Source organism: Chiloscyllium plagiosum, unplaced genomic scaffold, assembly GCF_037043375.1.
Source record: "Chiloscyllium plagiosum isolate Xiang-an unplaced genomic scaffold, Cpla_swu_hap1 HiC_scaffold_4, whole genome shotgun sequence".
NCBI lineage: Eukaryota > Metazoa > Chordata > Chondrichthyes > Orectolobiformes > Hemiscylliidae > Chiloscyllium > Chiloscyllium plagiosum.
Window position 1 is genome coordinate 101,615,742 of NW_028270142.1, and position 22,995 is coordinate 101,638,736.

At 39.7% G+C, this 22,995-nt stretch overlaps 1 protein-coding gene across 3 annotated transcripts in view; it reads left to right on the forward strand.

Annotated features, from left to right (window-relative positions):
* The window catches only part of lrrc69 (leucine rich repeat containing 69), an 81,125-nt gene that overhangs the window by 30,896 nt on the left and 27,234 nt on the right, over positions 1 to 22,995 (forward strand). For 2 of the 3 annotated variants that reach the window (XM_043688095.2, XM_043688098.2), the window contains exons 5-7: positions 11,689 to 11,760; positions 14,900 to 14,983; positions 15,073 to 15,174. In XM_043688095.2, coding sequence (XP_043544030.2) covers positions 11,689 to 11,760; positions 14,900 to 14,983; positions 15,073 to 15,174 — 258 coding nt within the window. The remainder of the gene's footprint in view (positions 1 to 11,688; positions 11,761 to 14,899; positions 14,984 to 15,072; positions 15,175 to 22,995) is intronic. The other variant, XM_043688096.2, reaches the window with a different exon arrangement.

Consider the following 22,995-nt stretch of genomic DNA (forward strand, 5'->3'; position numbering starts at 1 on the left):
TGCCTTCAAAGCAAGTACATCCTTCCTTAATTAAGGAGTTTGAAACTATACACAGTGGCGTGGTCTCACCAATAAGTTGCAATTACTTCCCTTCTTTTATGTTTCATCTTCTTTATGATAAAGACCAACATTCCATACCTTCCTCATTACCCATTGTTCGAAACGTCAACTCTCCTGCTCCTTGGATGCTGCCTGACTGGCTGTGCTTTTCTAGTGCCGCACTTTTTGACACTAGATTTTTTTTTAGATTAGATTACAGTGTGGAAACAGGCCCTTCGGCCCAACAAGTCCACACCGATCCGCCGAAGCGAAACCCACCCATACCCCTACATTTACCCCTTACCTAACACTACAGGCAATTTAGTATGGCCAATTCACCTGACCCTGCACATCTTTGGATGGTGGGAGGAAACCGGAGCACCCGGAGGAAACCCACGCAGACCCACGGGGAGAACGTGCAAACTCCACACAGTCAGTCACCTGAGGCGGGAATTGAACCCGGGTCTCTGGCGCTGTGAGGCAGCAGTGCTAACCACTGTGCCACCGTGCCGCCCACAAATTACCCATTGTATCTGCTTATGTTTTCTGATTGGTGTCTAAGGGTACACAGATCCTGTTCCATAGCCTTCTGAAGTCTCTCTCTATTTAAATAATATTCTGATAAAAGCAAAACACTATGGGTGCTAGAGATCTGCAACAAGAGCAGAATGTGTTGGAGATTCAGCAGGTCTGACAGCATCTGTGGAGAAAGAAACAGAGTTAATATTTTGAGTCCTCAGCACTTTCTGATAATCTAACCTATTGATAAAGTGACAAAGGATTAGTTGGCTCTCTGTCGAAACAACATGGCTTTATTCTTGTCACAAGTTATTTTGGCTCCCAGATCAAACTATTTATTTATCGGTCTGTTAATAGACAGAGGCTCTGATTAGAAGATGGGGACATTCCATGTACAATGGAATCTTTGTTCTGAGCATGAAGTGGCTTGAATTTGTCACGCTTTCAGATGTACTTAGCAAAATGGATGATACAACACATGACCAATACACCAGAGTATTGTTCATGTTGTGCAATAAGATTCAATCGTAAGATCTTTCCCCATGCATAATTTTGGACAACATCCACTTAGCACTTCAGCCTCAGCTTTTGCACTGGTGCAAATATTCCTGTTTTGTAGCTTAACCAGATTGACTACTCCCTTTTAGGTATGTCTGATGCTGCTCCTGGCATAACTCCGACATTCTTTGTTGGACCAGGGAATGATCCCTGGCTTGATTGTAATGGTTGAGTGGGGGATATGCCAGAACCTTGTGTTGGAACATGATTCTGCCACTCACAGTCCACAACACCCCATGGATACCTACTCTCAAATTGCTACATCTGTTCAAAGTCGATCCCATTCAGCATGACCACATGCCAAACAGATCGTGCCACACAGCATGATGTAAGGTATTATCAGTGTGAGACTGGACTTCATCTCCAAAAGGATGTTATTTACCAGATTAGATTCCCTACAGTGTGGAAACAGGCCCTTTGGCCCACCAAGTCCACACTGAGCCTCTGAAGAGCAACCCACCCAGACCCGTTTCCCTCTGACTAATGCAGCTAACACCATGGGCAATTTAGCATGGCCAATTCACCTGACCTGTATATCTTTGGACTGTGGAGGAAACCCACGCAGACACGAGGAGAATGTGCAAACTCCACACAGACAGTTGCCCGAGGCTGGAATTGAACCTGGGACCCTAGTGCTGTGAGGTAGCAGTGCTAACCACTGAGTTGTGATGATCACTTTTAAAGTGCTGTCACGGGCAGATGCATTAGCAGGCACACTGGTGAGGATGAAGTCTAGTAAGTTTATCCCTTTTGTTGGTTACCTGCTACATACCCAGTCCAGCAGCCATGATCTTTAGGACCTGACCAGTTTGATCATTAGTGCTGCTGTCATAACACTCTGTGATAGATATTGAAATCCATAGCACATTCTATGCCCTTGCTACCCTCAGTGCTTCCTCCAAGTGTTCTTCAACATGCATGAGTATTGATTAATTAGCCGAGGGAGTGTAGTATGTGGTAACCAGCAGAATGTTTCCTTCTCCATGTTTGATCTGATGCCATGAGACTTCCTAGTGTCTGGAGTGAATGTTGAGGACTTCCAGGCAACTGTGTCTCAACTATCCACCATTGTAGTGCCACTGCTTTGCAACCTATCCTGCTGATGGGAAAGGAAATATCCAGGGATGGTGATGGTGGTGTCTGGGACATGGTAAGGTTTGATTCCACGAATATGTCATGCTGTTGCTAGTCTGTGAGTCTCCCAATTTTGGAATAAGCCCCCAAATGTTAGTAAGGAGGACATTGAAAATTGAGAGGGCTGTTCTTTTGCTGTTGTCCTTTCCAGTGTCTTTGAAGGCCTCAGGTTAAATCACCACCAGTCGCTTCTCTCTCTAATAAGAGAACAGCCCCTATGGTCTGATAAGACTATGGTGACACAGCAACCATCTGCTTTGGTTTCTTTTTGCAGACTTTGTAGCAATTGATACAACTGAATGGCTTGCATGGGTAGTTTCAGAGATAGTTAAGAGTCAAACAACCACATTGCTATGCATCTGAAGTCACATGTAGACTGGACCAGGTAAGGAAGGCTGATTTCATGAGGGGAGGCCTAGTGGTATTATTGCTGGACTGTTAATCCAGAGTACCAGATAATGTTCTGAGGACCAGGGTTTGAAGTGATTCAGTAGTTGACAAAGAGACAAAGATAGATGAGGACCTGGAAGCAATCATTATTACGGAAGAGGTAGGGTTAGGCAAGCTAATGCAGCTAACGATAGTCAAGCAATGATGGAATGCATCTCAGGGTACTAAAAGAGATGGTGGGAGAAATAGCAGGTGCACTGATATTAATTTTCCAAAATTCGCTGGACTCTGGAGCAGTCCCAACAAATTGGAAAACAGTAAATGTGATGCCACTGTTTAAAAAGTGAGGTAGACAAAAGATGTGAATTATAGAGCGGTTAGCTTAACCTTTGTAGTGGGATCTATTATCAAGGAAGAAATTGCAAGGCATCTTGATAAAAATTGCCCCGTTGGGCGGATGCAGCCTGGGTTCTTGAAGGGCGGGTCGTGCTTAATAAATTTTTTTGGAATTCTATGAAGAAATTAGGTGCAAGGTAGACAACAGGGACCCATTGGATTTGGTGTACCTAGATTTCCAATAGGACTTCAACAAGGTGCTGCACAAGAGGCTGCGGCATCAGATAAGGATGCATGGCATTATGAGTAAAGTATTAGCATGGATAGATGATTGGTTGACTAACAGGAAGCAAAGAGTGGGGATAAATGAGTGTTATTCTGGTTGGCAGTCAGTGACTCGTGGTGTGCCTCAGAGATCGGTGTTGGGACTGCAATTATTCACAATTGGCATGGATGATTAGGAGTTGGGGACTGCTTGTAATGTGTCAAAGTTTGCACATGACACTAAGATGAATTGAATTGAATTGAATTTATTGTCATGTGTACCGAGGCACAGTGAAAAGCTTTGTCTTGTGAGCAATACAGGCAGATCACATTGTTAAATAGCATAGATAAGTAAATAATAGGTAAACAGCAGCAAAGACCAAAACACAGGCACAGGCAAATGCTAAGAGTTTGTGAGTCCATTCAGTATTCTAACAACAGTAGGGTAGAAACTGTTTCAAAATCAGCTGGTGCATGTGTTCAGGCTTCTGTACCTTCTTCCAATGGTAGAAGTTGTAGAAAAGCACTGCCAGGGTGGGATGGATCTTTGGGAATGCTGACAGCCTTTTCTTGACAGCAGGCTGGTAGATCGATTCTATAGATGAGAGGTTGGCCTTTGTGATCGTCCGGACTGAGTTCACCACTCTCTATAACCGTCGCTGATCTTGAATGGTACAGTTGCCATACTAGGTAGTGATACATCCAGACAGAATGCTCTCGATGGCGCGCCTATAAACATTGGCAAAGGTATTTGCTGTCATGCCAAATTTTCAGCTGCCTGAGGAGGAGATGTTGTTGGGCCTTTGCAACCAGTGCGTCCACATGAAGAGTCCAAAAAAGCTTGTTGTTGATGACCACTCCCAGGAGCTTGACACCCTCCACTTGTTCCACCTCTGTGCTGTTAATGTGTTGGGGGGCATGAGTAACATTCTGCCAAAAGTTAATAATGAGTTCCTTGGTTTTGCCGGCATTGAGAGCTAGGTTATTCTCAGTGCACCATTTTTCCAAGTCTTCCACCTCCTGTATGTATTCTGTTTCGTCACCATCTGAGATTTGACTGACTATGGTGGTGTCATTAGCGAACTTTGTAAATGGCATTAGTTTGGTATTTGGCAACACAGTCATGGGTATACAGTGAGTACAGTAGGGGGCTGAGTACGCACCCCTTGGGGGGGCTCCAGTGTTGAGTGTTAGTGAGGATGAAATGTTGTCCCCAATGGCAGAGCAAAGTGTTCAGAGGACTGCAAAACTTTGCAGAGAAACATGGATACTTTGAGAGAGTGGGCAAAGGTCTGAGAGATGGAATACAATGTTAATAAATGTGAAGTCATCCATTTTGGTCAGAGTAACAGTTAAAAGGATTATAACTTTTTTTTAGATTTTGAATAGTAAAAAGTTGCAGCATGCTGCTATGCAAAGAGACCTGAGTGTCCTTGTGCATGAATGACAGAAGGTTGGTCTGCAGGTACAACAAGTAATTAGGAAGGCCACCGTGCCACCGTGAGTGGGCGGCACGGTGGCACAGTGGTTAGCACTGCTGCCTCACGGCGCCAGAGACCCGGGTTCAATTCCTGCCTCAGGTGACTGACTGTGTGGAGTTTGCACGTTCTCCCCGTGTCTGCGTGGGTTTCCTCCGGGTGCTCCGGTTTCCTCCCACAGTCCAAAGATGTGCGGGTCAGGTGAATTGGCCATGCTAAATTGCCCACAGTGTTAGGTAAGGGGTAAATGTAGGGGTATGGGTGGGTTGCGCTTCGGCAGGTCGGTGTGGACTTGTTGGGCCGAAAGGCCTGTTTCCACACTGTAAGTAATCTAATGAATCTAACCTAATAATCTAATTTTGTCCTTCATTGCTAAAGGGATTGAGTTTGAAAGCAGGGATGTTATGTTGCAGCTGTACAGGGCACTGTTGAGGCCACACCTGGAGTACTGTGTGCAGTTTTGGTCTCCTTACTTGAGAAAGGATGTACTGGTACTGGAGGAGGTGCACAGGAGGTTCACTAGGTTGATTCTAAAGTTGGGGGTTGGCTTTTAAGGAGAGACTGAGTAGACTGGGATTATATTCATTGGAATTCAGAAAAATGAGGGGAGATCTTATAGAAACATAAAATTGTGAAGGGAATAGGTAAGATAGATGTAGAGAGGATTTTTCCACTGGCAGATGAAAGTAGGACAAGAGGGCATAGCCTCAAGATTAGAGGGAGCAGATTTAGGACTGAATTGAGAAGTAACTTCTTCACCCAGAGGGTTGTAAGTCAATGGGATTTCTTGCACAGTGCATTAGTTGATGCTATTTCAGTAAATATTTTTAAAGCTAAGATAGTCTTTTTTGAACAATAAAGAAATTAAGGGATACAGTGAGAGTGTGGGTAAATGGATCTGAGTCCACAAAAAGTTCATCCATGATCTTATTGAATAGCGGAACAGGCTTGAAGGGCCAGATGGCCTACTCCTACTCCTAGTTCTTATGTTCTTATGAATCCCACCATGGTGGATGGTGAAGCATTTAATGGTGACCCCAAAATCATTGTTGATTATCAGAAATCAAAGTAGTTTACTAATGTCTTTTTCAGGAAGTAAACTGCCGTCCTTACCTGGTCTAACCCTTCTTCAGGACTGAAGAAGAGTTACACCTGAAACGTCAACTTCTACACCTCCTGATGCTGCCTGGTTTGCTGTGTTCTTCCATCTTCGACCTATCTGCTTTGGATTCCAGCATCTGAAGTATTTTTGTCCTTACGTGGTCTGGCTTACATGTGACTCCAGACCCACAGCAATGTGGTTGACTCTTAACTGCCCTCTGGGCAATTAAAGATAGGCAATGAATGCTTGTCTAGCCAGCGATGCCCACATCTTATGAATGAATTTTTTTTAAAAAACCCTTTCTTCCCTAAAGGATATTTAGTGAACCTAGATGGATTTTTCTAACAATTGACATCATTAGACTCTTAATTCCAGATTTTTCTTAAATTCAAATTTCACTGTCAGCTGTGGTGGGTTTCCACCCAGGTCCCCAAAGCATTATCTGACTCTTTTGATTAATGACCTCTCCATTTGTCCTAATTGTATTCAACAAGACCAAATATGTTGAATTTTGAAAGCTCCAATGATCACCTGCAATTTGTAGAGAGTTAAAAATTAATATGTGTAGATATTTTTACAACTGTGCATTATGAAAGCAATATTGATATATATGTAATGCATAAGATTTAATATTTTCTGAAAGTCACTTAAATACTCCTGCCAAACATGGAAATATCCCCATTCTGTGAAGTCCATGTCCTATGTTTCCTGCTAAAGGACGCAAAATAATTCACTGCTAGGTCAAACCACAGACTTTTGTTATGCTGAATATGAAGTTTGTCCTTCCCACTGATGCCAGATTAATTGATATTTCTACTTGACCTGCTGCAATATTGTCAAATGCTAGAATGGGCACTTGAGTCCTACTAAATGTACTACTTACCACAAGAGCAACTAATTTCATTTCTTCTAACACACTGTTAAACCTCTCAAGTCCCTTTACATAAATCCAGCACGAAACGGGCAGAAATTCTAGTGAAATGTCAATTTATGCATTTATCTGGGGCTTCTGCAGGTCTTCTACCAAAGCTAGGATAGAAGATGATGATGTCCTTATGGAAACTCAGGTCTCACATCTTTATTACCAATGATTAAAATTTTAATCTAGATTAAGAAATGTGCATGAAATACATTTACAGAGTAAGTATTAATTCTCTGAAATTTAATCCCAAGCACTAGGGTATATCCAAGAAAGTTATTTAATAAAAATTGAATTAGTACTCACTTAAAACTGGTGGCTTTGATGTTAAATGTTTTGCTATGTTTATAGTGGCAAAGAACAGTTAAAATGCTTGCTTTTGTTTCCTGAAACGTGGAACTACATATGGGTAATTGGAGGTTTGGCAGTTTGAAGCCACATCGCAAACTGTAACCATAAAATTTTCTGAATAAGAAGATTGGAGAAACTACTTATCTAAAACCCCAATTGTGGAAAACTATGATTCACAAACTACTGGTTTACTGTGTACAATTGTGGAACTCCACAAGGAATATTGGCTGTGCCCATTTGGCTGATTTTCTAATATCTGTAAATTTTTTGTCATCTAATAAGCAATGTAAGTAAAAAATAATAAATGCTTAGGAAATTTTGTTTTTAAAAGGTGAGTCATGACAGACAAATTGTAAGAGGTTTTTGAGTAAATAAGATATATTTAATGAAAAATTGCAGTAGGTAATATGTATATAGATGTTTAAGTGGTTTGATAAACATGGGAGACACATGATTATATGATGGGCATATGTTATTAAAGTAAGTGTGACTGCTGAATAAAGAATAGAAAAGCGAGTAATGGATGCTTGTGAGACAAGCAGGATGTAAACAGTAGGATCACAAAATGTCAGGGTTTTAAATATTGTTTTTCTCAATATATTTAAATGATTTGGACCCAGGTTATAGAGGTTGCAGTATCAAAATTTATAGATAATGAAAACATAGGAAACGTAGCTAACTGAAAAGGATTATGAGCTATGTTAAGAGGAAATAAGTCAGTTTGATTTAGTGTCAAATGAAATTTTATGAAGAAAAGGTGAAAAAGGAATGAATATCTAAAAAATCTTATGACAAGTGTGCTGCCTGGATTCATTTAAATACTAATAGTATGCAACAGGTATGCATGGGAGAGTATTCTGAGTGTGAAATTCCACAAACATCATGGGCATGGACAAAAGAAAAGGATATTTGTTCATTTCTGAGATCTTAAAAACAATATAAAAATGCTTTTAATTTTATCAGCTTTTTAAATTAATTTTTCATCAGAATTTCCTGAAGAGCTGTATAATGATTTGTATCAGAATGGAAAAGGTATATTGAACTGTTTTGTTGCAGCATTTTTCTTTCATTATGTATAGAATAAAGGATATCATTCCATCTTTCAAAATTAAGGTCTTGTATAGCTGGTACTAACCTGCAAATACTGAAATGGCAATTAGGAACTTTTTTTTTGTGGAGCAGTATATCCCTGAATTATCCACTGAAATTTATTTTGTGCCTTTCAGTATCTCTGTGTAATGGGACCTCCAGCAATGAGTGCTAAATGGTGATAGAAGGCACTGAGCAAAGAATCTGAGCAGTTCAGTGGGAGCTCCACCAATTGAGATGCCAATTTTTCTGGATGAGCACCTGGGGCACTTTATTATGAAGGGAAAACATTACTCCTGATGATGAGGAAATCTGAGTGATAAAGGAGTGATTCTGACCTAAGGTAGAGAGGGAACTATGTGGGTTCCCTGGAATAGCTGCTTATTAAAAGAGATTTATGTAAGTCTGGCTGCCTTATTTTGCAATTTACAGAGGAAATTGGAGAATGTTGCAGTTGTAGTTGGGAAAGGATGTATGAGCTGTATTACATCACAGATCATTGCAGGATTTGGACTCTAGCATGTGAAGATTCCTTTTGCACCCTGAAGCAGAAACTTGTCTCATCACCTGTATTTGGCTACCAGGATTTCCAAATCCCTTTCACACTAGAAACAGATGCCAGTTTGCTTCATCTAAAAGTGACGCTGTCACAGGTTCAAGGGCGGAAAAGAGTGGCTATCAACTGTGCCATTCAGATTCTCAAGCTGATTGAGGAGAATATGGAGAATTACATCTGTAAGAAAGTTGAACTGCAAGCTTTGAGGTGGACTATTTCCAAGAAATTCAGAGACAAATGAGAAGTTTGAAATGATTATTGATAGCAGACAGGCTTTTAGAAGGTGCAAAGTGAGGAAATCAATGGAGGCCTTAGTGGAGTATAGAAAGTGCAGGGAGGAACTTAAGACAGCAATTAGGAGAACAAAGAGTGGGTAAGAAAAAAGCAATGATGAGTAAATTTAGGGAGAATCCCAACATATTCTCTGAGTATATTAAAGGGAAGAGGATAATGAGGGAAAGAGTAGAGTCTACTCAGAAATCTGTGTGTGGAGTTAGAAGATATCACTTCTGTCTTCACTCAGGCGAGGAGGCTGTAGGGCAGACAGATTGTGAGCCTGTCAACAGATTGGCATAGGGGTAAGAAGGTATTGGAGATATTAGCAGTCTTAAAAGTGGACAAATTTCCAGGTCCAGATGAGTTATATCCCAACTACTGACTTGATGATGGTAGGAAGGACATTGATGAAGCAGTTGAAGATGTTTGGGCCTAGGATGCTACCGTGGAACTCCTTCAGAAATGTCCTGGACCTGAGATGACTGACCTCTAACAACCACGACCATCTTCATATATGCCAAGTTGACTCCAACCAATGAAGAGTTTGGCCCCTAATACCCATTGGTTCCAGTTTTGCTTGGGCTCCTTGATACCACACTTGGTCAAACGTGACCTGATGTCAAGGGCTGTCACAATCACCTGACCTCTAGAATTCAACTCTTTTGTTCATGTTTGAACCCAAGTTCTAATGAGGTCAGGTGCTGTATGGCCCTCACAGAACCCAAACTGGGTTATTGCTACACATGATGACACCATCCGTCACTTTACTGATGATTGAGAGTAGCTAGGGCAGTAATTAGCTAGGTTGGATTTGTCCTGCTTTTTATGAATAGGACATAACCTGAGCAATTTTCCACATTGTCGGGTAGATACCAGTGTTGTAACTGTACTGGAACAGCTTGGCTAGGAGAGCAGCAAGTTCTGGAGCACAAGGCTTCAGTACTAATGCTAGAATACTATTAGGGCCCATAGCCTTTGCAGTATCCAAAGTCTACAACTGTTTGTTGATATCATATGGAGTGAATCAAACTGGCTGAAGACTGGTACAGCCAGTTCTTCTATAATGTGATGGTTGCATTCTTGTGAAACCCTGCATTATAGAAATATCATGCTTTAGAAACAGCACATAAAGTGTTGCTATGTAATTGTGTGATAGCCAACAGACATTTTAAAAGTTCACGCTGTAGAAACAGCGAGTCTAATTCTTCAATCGTGTTACAGCGAATTCATGTTGATGAAATGCGTGTTATAACATAATGACCTGTACCTATAGTGTTGGGGACCAGTGGAAGAGGACATGATGCATCATCTATTCGGCACTTCTGGCTGAAGATTGTTGTGAATGTTTCAGCTTCAACTTTTGCACTGCTGTACTGGGCTCGTCCATCATTCATTTGGGGATATTTGTGGAGCCTCCTCATCCAGTGAGTTGTTTAATTGTCCACCACCAGTTTCAACTGGATATGGCAGAACTGCAGAGCTCAGATCTAATTCGTTGATTGTGAGATCACCTAGCTCCATCTATCACTTGGTCCCAATGCTGTTTGGCATGCAAATGGTCCTATTTGTTAGCTTTACCAGGTTGAAACCTCATTTTCCAGTATGCGTGGTGCTGCTCCTGACATGTCCACGTACACTCTCCATTGAATCAGGGTTGATCTCCTGGCTTGATGGTGATGGTCGAATAGGTGAAATGCCAGGCCATGAGATTGCACATTGTGCTGGAGTACAATTCTGCTGCTGTTGATGGCCTATAGTGTCTCATCGATGCGCAGTTTTGAGTTTCTAGATCTGTTTGAAGTCTATCCCATTTAGCACGGCGATAATGTTACACAACATAATGGAGGTTATTCTCAATACGAAGGCAGGACTTCGTCTCCACAAAAACTGTGCGGTGGTTTTTCTTAATGATAGTGTCTTGGATAACTATATCTGTAGATTGTTAAGGTTAGGATCAAGTATGTTTTTCCTTCTTGTTCATTTCATCACCACCTGCCGCAGACTCAATCTAGCAGCTATGTCCTTTATGACCTGACCAGTTGATCAGTATTACTGCTGCCAAGCCACTCTTTGTGGTACATTGAAATTCCCCATCTAGAGTACATTTTGCACCCTTCATCAGTGTTTCAGGTGTTTTTCAATATGGAGGAGGATCAGCTGAGGGAGGATGGTTTGTGGTAATCTGGAGAAGGTTTCCTCGTCCATGTTTGCTGTCCTCTTACCTAGGCTGTTCAAGTTTCCTTCATTGTAGCTGATGTGAGGTCTAGGTTTGTTTATTACACTTCCTTGTCCTCCTTTTGCTTAGTACCACCCTTGAGAAATGATTTTAGTTCGCTTGGCTGGAAATCATTTACAAATCTAACATAACTAGAAGCAAAGCTTGTCATTAAGTACCATCTGTTTTCTCTCCTCATACACAGAGAGATGAGCTAAGGCAGCTCAATAAAATTGCTTTTCAAATATGTAGACAATTATTTGGCATTAATTTCTAGAGCCCTGAAACCAAGGATTTAATTAAAGTTGAATTTTCTCTAGTACTTCCTATCAAATTGATTTTTAAGTTTTGCTAATTGTACTTGAAAAGACGTTTCTTTATAAAGAGGGAAAGAATGTAATAGTAGTGATATATCATGCATGGCCCAGGTAAAATATTTTTAATCTCTTATCTACTTTCTAGGAACTGTGTGTACTAAGAAACTTGAAAGTATTAGATGTTGCTGGAAATCAATTACATATTTTCCCAACAAAGGTCAGTGTTATTTTATGAATCTAATCTGTTTTACTGTTAAGATGCATTAAATATTTCCTCAACTTCTGAAAGAACAAGTCCTGAAATTCAGAGTCTTGTAACCAGCTGCTTGAAATGTGGTAGAGCTACACTTACACCCACTCTTTTGCACTAATGCTAACTTAGCTCACTGAAGGATTTGTGCAAAATTTGATATTGTTGGGCATGTCAGATGAAAGACTTCCATGAGCAGTTGACATGCTGTGTCTGAGCATGTGTGAATGATGTTACTGTGACGCTGCCACTGTCAAATGTGGAGTCCAGAACCAGGGGTCACAGTGATATGGAGTAGGCCGGCCTTTTAGAACAGAAATGGAGAGACACCCAGAGAGGGTGGGTCTGTGGAATTCTTTGTCACAGAAAGTGACTGAGGCCAAAATATGTTTTCAAGATATAGATTTTGGGGCTAAAGAGATCAAAGCTATTTGGAAGAAAAAGGAACAGGTTACTGGGTTTGATGATCTTTAATGATCATACTGAATGGCACAGCAGGCTTAATAAGCAGAACAGCTTACTTCTGCTCCTATATGTTATGTTCTATATTCAACAATTGGTCATCACTCCACAAACCAATCAGCTACTTGTTGCTGGCCAACTCTCACTTTGGATGCACCCACTCATGCCAGCCTGCCTGCAACCAGCCTGTTCCATTGCTTGAACCAAGCAGAAATTTAAACACCATTTACTATCAGGTATGGTAAGTTTCTTTATAAGAATGCAGCAACCTTATCCACAGACCGTAGTTTCTCAAACAGCCCTTTTCATATTTCAGTCCATATTTAAACTTACAGATAAATTTAAGATTTTTTAAATACTGTTAATATTCTTTAAAAGCATAATGAGATGCTCAATATTACAAGGTTAGGGACATGGAGGAGTGAAGTTATAAGAGCCTGGTTATACTGGGCAAGGATGGTGTCAGTCATGGTAAGAATGATGTAAATGATGACTTTGAATTCATCTCAACATTTCAATTATCCTGCTGAGAAGGCTTGGATATACTGCGTCAGTAGGAGGATGAGCACAATACTTTGTTGTAACATGAGCATTCAATAAAGAGTAAACAAAAACTTAATGTTGTTTCTTCCATATTAATAAATGTTTGTAACTCCCCTGTAACCATCAATATGTGATAACTGTAAGGTTTTCCGGTGTATTCAGCTCTCTGTCTAAGCTTGTCTTAACAAATAACAACGATGTATATATAAATAAAATGTAACCAATGTAATGTGAAATATTTGCTCTAAAATTTAATTTTGAAAAAAACACCCATACTACTTTTGTGCTGTTATTCTTGAATTATCTTTATTTCAGAATGGGAGTTGCTGGAGATCTTAAAATGAACAAAGGCAGTTAAGATAAATTTCTGGGACCTGATCAGGTGTTTCCCAGAACTTTCTGAGTAGCTACGGAAAACATTACTGGGCCCCTTTCTACAATATTTGTCTCATCGACAGTTAAGGGTGAGAGGCGGGAAGAGTGGAGGCTGGCTAATGTGGTGCCATTATTTAAGAAAGGTAGCAAGGAAAAGCCAGGGGACTGTAGAAAGGTCAGCTTTACATCAGTGGTGGGTAAGTTGTTGGAGGGGATTCTGAGGGATGGGATTTGCATGCATTTGGAAAGGCAAAGACTGATTAGGGATAGTCAACATGGCTCAGTGCATGGAAAATTGTCTCTCACTAACTTGATTGAGTTTTTTGAAGAGGTAACAAAAATGATTGATGAAGGCAGAATGGTGGATGTTGTCTATATGGAAAGCAAAGCTATCTATAAGGTTCTGTGTGGTAGACTGGTTAGCAAGGCTAAATCACATGGGATCTGGGGGAGCTAGACAATTGGATACAAAATTGGCTTGAAGGTAGGGGACAGAGGGTGTGGTGCTGGTGGAGGGTTGCTTTTCAATGGTGTGCCACAAGGATCGATGATAGGTCCATTGCTTTTGTCATTTATACAAATGATTTGTATGTGAATATAGGACGTATGTTTAATAAGTTTGCAGATGACACCAAAATAGGTGGTGTAGTGGACAGCGAAGAACATTATCTTAGAGTACAACGGGACCTTGATCAATGGGCTGGGAAGTAGCAGATGGAGTTTAGTTTAGATAAATGTGAGGTATTGCATCTCTGTAAGGCAAATCAGGGCAAGACTTATACATTTAATGGTCAGGCCCTGGGGAGTGTTGCCAAATAAACACTTAGAGGCACAGGTGCATAGTTTCTTGGAAGTGGAGTCACAGGTAGATAGATGGCGAAGGAGGAGTTTGGCACACCCGCTTTCATTGGTCAAAACAATATGTGTAGGAGTTGGAATGTCATGTTGTGGTGGTACAGGTCATTGATGAGGACACATTTAGAATGCTGTATACAATTTTGGTTGCCCTTCTTTAGGAAGGATGTTGTTAAGCTTGGGAGGGTGCAAAAAAGATTTACAAGGGTTTTGCTGGGGCTGGAGGGTTTGTGTTATAGGGTGAAGCTGAATAGACTGGAGCATTTTTTCCCCTGGTGTGTTGGAGACTGAGGAGTGAACTTATAGAGGTTTATAAAATCATGAGGGGCATGAATAAACAAGGTCTTTTTCATTGAGTGGGGGAGTCCAAAGTAGAGGGCATAGGTTGAAGGTAAGAATGGAAAGATTTAAAAAGGATCGGACAAGTAACTTTTTCACTCAGAAGGTAGTGCACATATGCAACAAGCTGCCAGAAGAAGTGGTGGAGGCAGATACTATTTCAACTTTTAAAAGTCATCTGGATGGTTATGTGAATAGGAAGGATTTAGAGGGTTATATAGGCTAAATGCTAGTAAATGGGACTAGGTCCGATTGAGATGTCTTGTCGGCAAGGACAAGTTGCACTGAGGGATCTGCTTCCATGCTGTTTAACTCTATTAATGGCAATGAATTGCGCAGGAAACATTTGGTTGTATTGCAGAATTTCATTGTTTAACCAGGAGGCTCTTTCATAGCTCATCTCTTGCTGAATATTGTTGTGGTGGTATTCATCACTGTAAAGCATTCCCTGCCATGAAATCACAAGTGTTTACTGTGGATGCTGCCAGAACTTTAAACTTTTATATATTTTGTTTTAATTGTACTTTTATAGGAGATGTGTAAAAGCAAGAGTGCAAAACACTTCCCACTACACTGTCAAGCTGTTGACAAAAGCTGTCCACGTGACCAAAGAAATGTACGTTGATGCAAGAGTTATAATATATAAATATAGCAAAGTAAATATATACGCTTACCAAAGATGCTTTTTATTTTGTACTTTTGAAGTTACTGTACCTTAAACTGGAAGAATTCTACTACGAACAGAATCCTCTTTTGGAAAAAGATCTTATTACGTCAACACAAATGAATGAAGTTTTAACTCTTCAGGTAATTATTAAAGATTGCTAGAGATATTTCTGAGACTCATTTTGGTTAGACCATGTTTTCATTTAGAAAGGTAAAACAGTAGTAAGCTAGTCTCCTTTTTCACTAAAATAAGTAAATGAGCTATTAATTTGTGCTTAAACTGCTTCAGAATTTTTTGAATGAACAAAATTTAGTTGATTCTGAGATTATGCAATTCAAATGATAAAGTGACATATAAATTAACAGTTCAAATTCAAATAATGCACTTCAGTTCAACACACAAGATTGTATCAAATAAGCCTGCATGATATTGACCCGAGTCAAAAAATAAACTTGTTAGTACAGTGACCCTGTGCCCTTGAAATTCCACTTCTCAAAATCACAAGGTATATAAAACTAGCTATGTTTCTAACATCAACATATCTGTCCAGTGAGAAGTAGCAGTGTTTGGTCCAAATTGTTCTAATGCTCAGTAAATGTAGAAACAGTAATGTGTGCTTTCTCTTTAACTGAACCTGATGCCTCATAAGAAATACCACCGTATATAATAAAAACTATGGAAAAATTCCTTTGCTGTTGATCAAGATTGAGCCTATCTTCTCCCAATGACTTTATGTGATATCATTCTCCACTTGGTGTCAGCAGATTAGGCTAACACCATTAAGAAGGATTGGTTGCGGCAAATCTACACAAGGGAACCAAGATGATTTAGTCACACCATAACATAGATGTGCCAGCAGTGTGGGTTTTGCCAATTGTAATTCAATGTTATGGCTAATGGCAACATATTTTCCATTCATTCATGGGATGTAGGGGTCGCTGGCTGTGACTGCATTTATTGCCCATCCAAGTGAGTTGGTGATAGTGAGTTGGTGATGGTGAGTTGCCTCGTGGTGGTGAGTTGCTTCCTTGAACCGCTGCAGTCCATTTGATGTAGGTACACCCACAATGCCATTAAGGAGAGAGTTCTAGGATTTTGATACAGTGTCAAGCAGTATATTTTCAAGTCATGATTGACAGAGGCTTGGAGGGGAACGTGCAGGTGGTGGGGTTTCCATGTATCTGCTGCCCTTGGCTTAGATATTAGTAGTAGAAGGTGCTGTCGAGGGAGCATTGGTGAATTTCTGTAGTTTGTCTTATAGATGGTGCAAACTATTGTTGCTGAGTGTTGGTGGTGGAGGGACTGAATATTTGTAAGTTTGTGCCAATCAAACAGGCTGCTTTGTCTGAGATGGCATCAAGCTTCAAGAATGTTGTTGGAGCTACACTTTTCCAGGCAAGTGAGCACTATTCCAATATACTCCTGACCTGTGCTTTGGAGATAGTGGATGGGCTTTGGAGAGTCAGGACGTGGGTTACTTGCTGTAGGATTCCTCACCTCTGACCTGCTCTTGTAGCCAAAAATACTTATATAACTAGTCTAATTCAGTTTCTAGCAAAAGGATCCCCACAGGACAGTGGGGAATTCAATGATGGTGATGTCATTAATTGACTTTTTATTGTTCAAAATGGTTATTGTTTGGTACTTGTGGATGAATTCTATTTGCCTGTTGTCAGCCCAAGCTGGGATTAAAGTTATCCTTCAGAGAGATCAAAGAAGGCCAATATGTTGATAAATGTAATAAGTGGGGAAAATATCCAGGTTCCATTGTGTAAATTATTAGTAATTGGGTTTAAGAGGTTGCGTGTGGACAGAGTTGCTTTACTTCTGGAGAATGTTTTAGTTGGAGCTGAAGTTATAATTTCGCCTATAATCACAGAAAGTCAGAGGGAGGCTAAAGAGGTGGAAAAATTGAATGAACAGGTTCTGGGTATTTTTCCATCATTTGTACTGACCAGAGCAATGGCTGAACAAAGTCCATAATGAAAGGTCACTTTAATACTTCAAGCATATGTTAAGAGAGCCAAATGCAATTTAATGATGAGAACTGTTCAAAAGAAATCTGTGGCACATGAAACAGATCGAGATTTAAATAAGTTAGTACAGTCTGCTTGCTTTGAAGCTGATTCTGAAGGAGTTCTGGAGCATTATTATATTGAAAACAACCCAATGATGAAAGCTGTCTTTCTTTGAATTAATAAAATAAAAGCTGTAAGCAGAACAGTCAGGTTGTGTTCTTGGTGTGATGAAGGTCTTAAATCTGAAACTTTATAACCCATCCTTTTTGTGGACAGATGCTGATTGACCTCTGAATTTTGAACATATTGTGATTCAAAATGCATTTGATTTAATGTTGGTGAATGTCTTTCTTATTCACCTCTTTAATGCTCATCTGGTTTCTGTTAAATATGAAAAGATAAATAAAAGCCAGCCTGAAGTTTAATTTTTAAAGTAAAATTAGAGTTTTGTGGCTACAGAAATCAATATGTTGTGCAGATAAATTCCTTAAACAATAAATTTTCATCTAAGCAGTGAGTGTAGAACCTTGCATTTTCTTTTTCATAAGTGAATGATAAGTGTAGTTATTCTGAATAGCTTTTGCTGTGTTTATTGGAGGGGACTCTATTCAACCCTGTTATAATTAAATAAATTTCCTGGAATCTGGAATTGTGTTTCTTGGTCTACATTCAAAAAATGAACTTTACTGGCAAAGAAGTTAAATGGTTACTGCTAAGAAAAATTGGAAAAACCTCCCAGACTTATGGATTCAAGTGATGAGGGATAATGACGAGTTGAAGGAAATTAATATTAGTAAGAAGGATATTCTAGAGAAATCAACAAGGTTGGAAGTATTTAAGTCCTCAGCACCTAGTAATCTACAATCCAGAGTGTTGAGGGCTGTTATAATGGAGACAGTCTTTGAAAATTCCATACATTCTGGATTGATTCTTGCAGATTGGAAGCATGGAAATATCACTCCATTATTTAAGAAGAGAGCAAGGGCAAATGCAGGGAACTACAGTAAGTAGTAGGGGAAATGCTAGAATCTGTCATGAAAGACATGATAAATGGATACTTGGATTTAAAAAATTATCTGATTGGGCATTGGCAGCATGAATTTGAATGGAAAAACATATTGGACAAACTTTCTTGTGTTCTTTGAGAATGTTAGTATCAAAATTGCAAGATAGATAAAATGAGTTGATGGATGTAATATATTTGGATTTTCAGAAGCATTTTGGTAAGGTTCCCTACAGTACGTTAGTTAGCAAAATTAATGCATGTGGTATTAGAGGTGATATGCTGGCATGGATGAAAGATTGCTAACAGACAGAAAGCAGCGAGTCAGAATAAATAGGTCATTGTTAGCAGATTCTGACTAGTGGTGTATAATGTCTAAGATTGAGACCCCTCATCACCAGTTAAATTTTGTGCTGCTTCATTTAAATAATCATTGCATGTAGCTCTATATGATCCACATTGCTGATGGCTGCATGCACCGCAAGAAGTCTATAGACTTAGGAATGATGTGAGCGTCCTTGAATGAGTGTAGACGAAATTTACCAGATTGGTCCCAAATCTTAGAAATTTTGGTAACAAGGTGAAGTTGGAAAAGCTGATAGTATTCTCTTTGGAGCAAAGTGATTAAGGAGATATTTGATAAACATACACAACATTATAGCAAGTTTAGTTAAGGTAGGTAAAGGAAAGCTGTTCCCATTAACTGATGAAGAACTTTGGAATATAGATTTAAGGTTTTCTTCATGCAATGCAATGGGGATTATGTGATAGAATTTTTTTTTTATGCAGTGATGTGTATTGACCTAGATCTTGCTACCTACAAAAGTGCTGGAAGGAGTTTGATTGATAACTTTAAAATAAATTCAATGAACATTTGAGGGAAATAAGCCGTGGGGTAATAAATCTCAATGGATTGTTCCAATGCCAGCATGAATTTAATGCATCAAATAATCTCTATTTTTGCATTCACAACCCTGTTGTTGCCATAACTTAAAGTCTATATAAGGTTAATAGGTGTTTAAAGTAGACTCTAGTTCTTTAAGAAAGTCTTTCCCCTTGAAGAGGAGGCTTCAGTTGGTATGTGAAAGCTGCAAATAACTGATATTGATACAGTCAAAGGAGCATGGTATACCAGGCAGAGAGAGGACTCCAGTAAGATCATCATACTGTTTTGGAGGTAGTAGTGTACAGGTGGTCTGAATGAGGAATGAGGAAGGCTATTTTTCTTTGGAGTTTCTTTGGAGGGAGACATGTCAGACATCTAAGAGGTGTAGGTGGGAGTAGATGCCAAGAGCAAATAATGTGAGGAGTTTAACTCTGTGAACTTGGTAGCAGTGCCAAAGGTTGTTTAACACACACAAGGTCAATTGTCACAACAATAATAAATATTATTATCAAGAAGTGCTGAATTATGTAGAGTGAGGTGAAGAGTGGAGAAGTTGTGGTAGGAGTACGGGGCAAACTCTCAGCTCCGGGAATACAATTTGTCCTTGCTAATGATTTAGCTGCTTAACAGGTAGGTGTGCTGCCTACTGTGTTTGGAAAGCCATTGGAAACTCAGGCAACTGAACTATTAAAAGACGCATATCCTGGGATTTTTCCTGACTGTGTGGTAATGAGGTCACAATGTCACCAGTTGAACCAGGAGAGATCAAAGAGTACAGATAAGAAAGTTGAAATGGAATTAGCAGAGACCCTGTTTGATCAAATGGTTGAGACAAACCAGGAGCAAATAGATGTCAAAGCAGACATCTTTAATTCAGAGAAATTAACTAAATTACAGCAGAAAGATGAGAAACTAAACCAATTGTATCAAAAAGCATACTTGGAAGAAGAATCTAGATATATCCCTGAATGCTGCTATCTTAAGAATGATGTGTTGGTGAGGAAATGGAGACCATCACAGGTCTCCAGATGAGAAATGGGCAGAAGTTCATCAAGTCGTATTGCCAGTGGGTTACAGAAAGGAGGTGTTGCGGGTAGCACACAAACTACCAGAATGGGATCATTTAGAGGTAAGAAAAACCCAAGCTGAAATACAAAAACAGTTTTTTTGGCCTGGACTGCACAAAGGTGTAGTTGAATTTTGCCAGATATGTCAAATATGTCAGATAATTGGAAAAGCACAGGCAGTAATAAAACCTGCATCTTAGATACCTATTCCTGCATTTGAGGAACCTTTTACAAAAGTGTTAATTGATTGCGTAGAACCCCTACCTAAAACAAAAAGTGGCAATCAGTATTTGTTAACAATAATATGTGCCTAGTAGATTTCCAGACGCCATTCCATTACGCAATATCACAGCTAAAAGGATATAGAGGAGTTACTCAAAATTATCACTAGATATGGACTACCCACAGAGATACAATCAGGTCAAGGGTCAAACTTCACATCGAAATTATTCAAGTAAGTTATGGGCAGCTTATGAATAAAACAACTCAAATCTACTACTTACCATCCAGAATCGCAGGGAGCGCTAGAAAGGTGGCATCAGACATTAAAGATCATGTTGAGGGCTTATAGTCAGGACTATCCAGATGATTGGGATAAGGGAATTCTGTTTGTACTTTTTGCAATCAGATATTCACCAAATGGATCGACCAAATTCAAGCCATTTGAATTAGTTTGTGGGCAGGAAGTGAGAGGACCACTAAAACTGATTAAGGAGAAATTGGTAAGTCAGAATTCAGAGACCACATTTTTGGACTATGTATCAGATTTCAGGGAATGATTAATTAGAGTGAGGAAGTTGGCTAGACAGCATTTAAAAGTATCACAGCATACAGTGAAACAGGAAGCAGACAAGAAATCAAAAACTTGCAATTTGCTATTGGAGATAAGGTGTTGTGTTACTTCCAGCAGTCGGTGAACCTTTAAAAGCAAGGTTTAGTGGACCTTATCAAGTTGAAAGGCGATTGAATAATTTGGTAAGAACTCCAGACAGAAAGAAATCTCTCAGGGTGTGTTGTGGGATATGCTTAAAAGGTATTTTGACAGGGAAGGAAAACAAAGGGAGACTGTGTTATTGGTTACAACACAGAATGACGAACTAAGTTCAGAGGATTCTGAATCGGACATTCCTTAAATTAAATTCGACAATGAGGAAGTTGTCAAAAATTGGGATAACTTATTGAGGAGTTACCTTTCAGAGAAAAATCAAAATGACCTGAAAGAGTTATTGCGATTGCATGGGGAGATATGTGGAAATAAGCTGGGAAGTACTAACCTAATTATGCAAAATGTAGATACAGGAGATGCTGTTCCAATTAAGCAACATCCTTGTAGGCATAACCCTCCAAAGTTGGCACAGGTTCAAAAGGAGATTGAATGCATGCTCCAAGATGACATAATTTGAATGAGTTATAGTGGCTGGAGCTCACCCATGGTAATGGTGCCAAAACCAGATGGTACCCAACGGTTATGTGTAGACTATCGCAAAGTCAATGCAGTTACAAAGACTGATGCATATTATGTTTCCATGTTTGGAAGACTATATTGAAAAGGTGGGGCAAATAACTTTTACTTCTAAGTTGGATTTGCTCAGAGGATCCTGGCAGTGAAGACAATTTCAGCTTTTGTAAGGCTGATTGGACTGTATCAGTTAATGCACCAACCACATTTCAAAGACCAAACAAATAGGTCATTTCTGGATTACCCAGTTGTGTCGTATAGGTAGATGACCTGGTGATTTTTAATCACACATGGAAGGAACATTTGCAACATTTATCGGAATTGTTCAATCGACTTCTGAAGGCAGACTTGGTGATAAACCTAGCTAAAAGTGCATTTGCCAAAGCGCAAGTCACCTTCCCGGGCCATGTTATTAGACATGGACAAATAACCCCACGGGATGCAAAAACAAAAGTAACTGGGGAGTTTCCCAGATCATCGATAAAACAAGCAGTACTATAATTCCTGGGATTGAGTGGATTTTATCTTAAATTTATACCAACTTTTAGCAGTGTGGCTGCTCCACTTACTGAATTGCTAAAGAAAGACAAGGTGTTTCACTGGAAGTGGACTATCGGAAGGCATTTGACGCCTGAAAGCCGTGTTAACCACTGCCCCAATGTTAGCCACAGTTAATTACGCAAAGCCATTCTAGTTGGCTATCATGCAAGTGATGTGGATGTTGGTGCTGTGCGTAACGAGGAAATAGGAAGACCCATCAGGTATTTCTCCAGGAAATTGAACATTAATTAGCAGAAATATTCAACAGTTGAGAAGGAGACTTTGAGCTTGATGTTGGCGTTACAACATTTCAATGTTTATGTTACCAGTAATGTATCTGAGACAATTACATACACTGATCATAACCCATTGAAGGTTGTAGAGAAATTTAATGACAAAAATTCCAGACTGTTTAGATGGAGCTTGTTGTTACAGCCATTCAATTTGAAAACTGTACATGGGGCAGGATGAGGAAACATGATTGCTGATGCATTGTCGAGACTTGAATGAGAAACGGAAGAGTTCAGTGGCAGGAGTAATACAGATTGTAATAGAATTTAGTGTGCATGTTTGTATGATTATCGTCAATGTAATGTGTACATATGTTGTGTGTACCAGCAGTGTAAGATTAAGGGGGTTTTAAAATGAAGCCATCTTTGAATATTGACGGTTCAGTTTTTTTAAGGGGGGGAAGTGTGATGATGCTGCTCCTTTAGCAAGGTTAGGTTGTCCTTGGATTTTTTTCAGAGGGATCGTAAAGACAGAGGTTTCATTTTGTTTGTATTTATCTACTTGAAGAAGCTCTTTAAGTTTTTAAACAAGCACTTGTACAATGAAAGGAGAGTGGCCAGTTCTCCTAGCTCAGTTTTTCTTTGATTTGGTTTGGTTTGGTTTTAGCAAGCAGTCAGTTCTTTGAGGCAGCTTGTCAAAGAATCAGCTACATGGAAGAAGGTTTTCCATACTGAATCTCTCTGCCATCTCTCTCCTG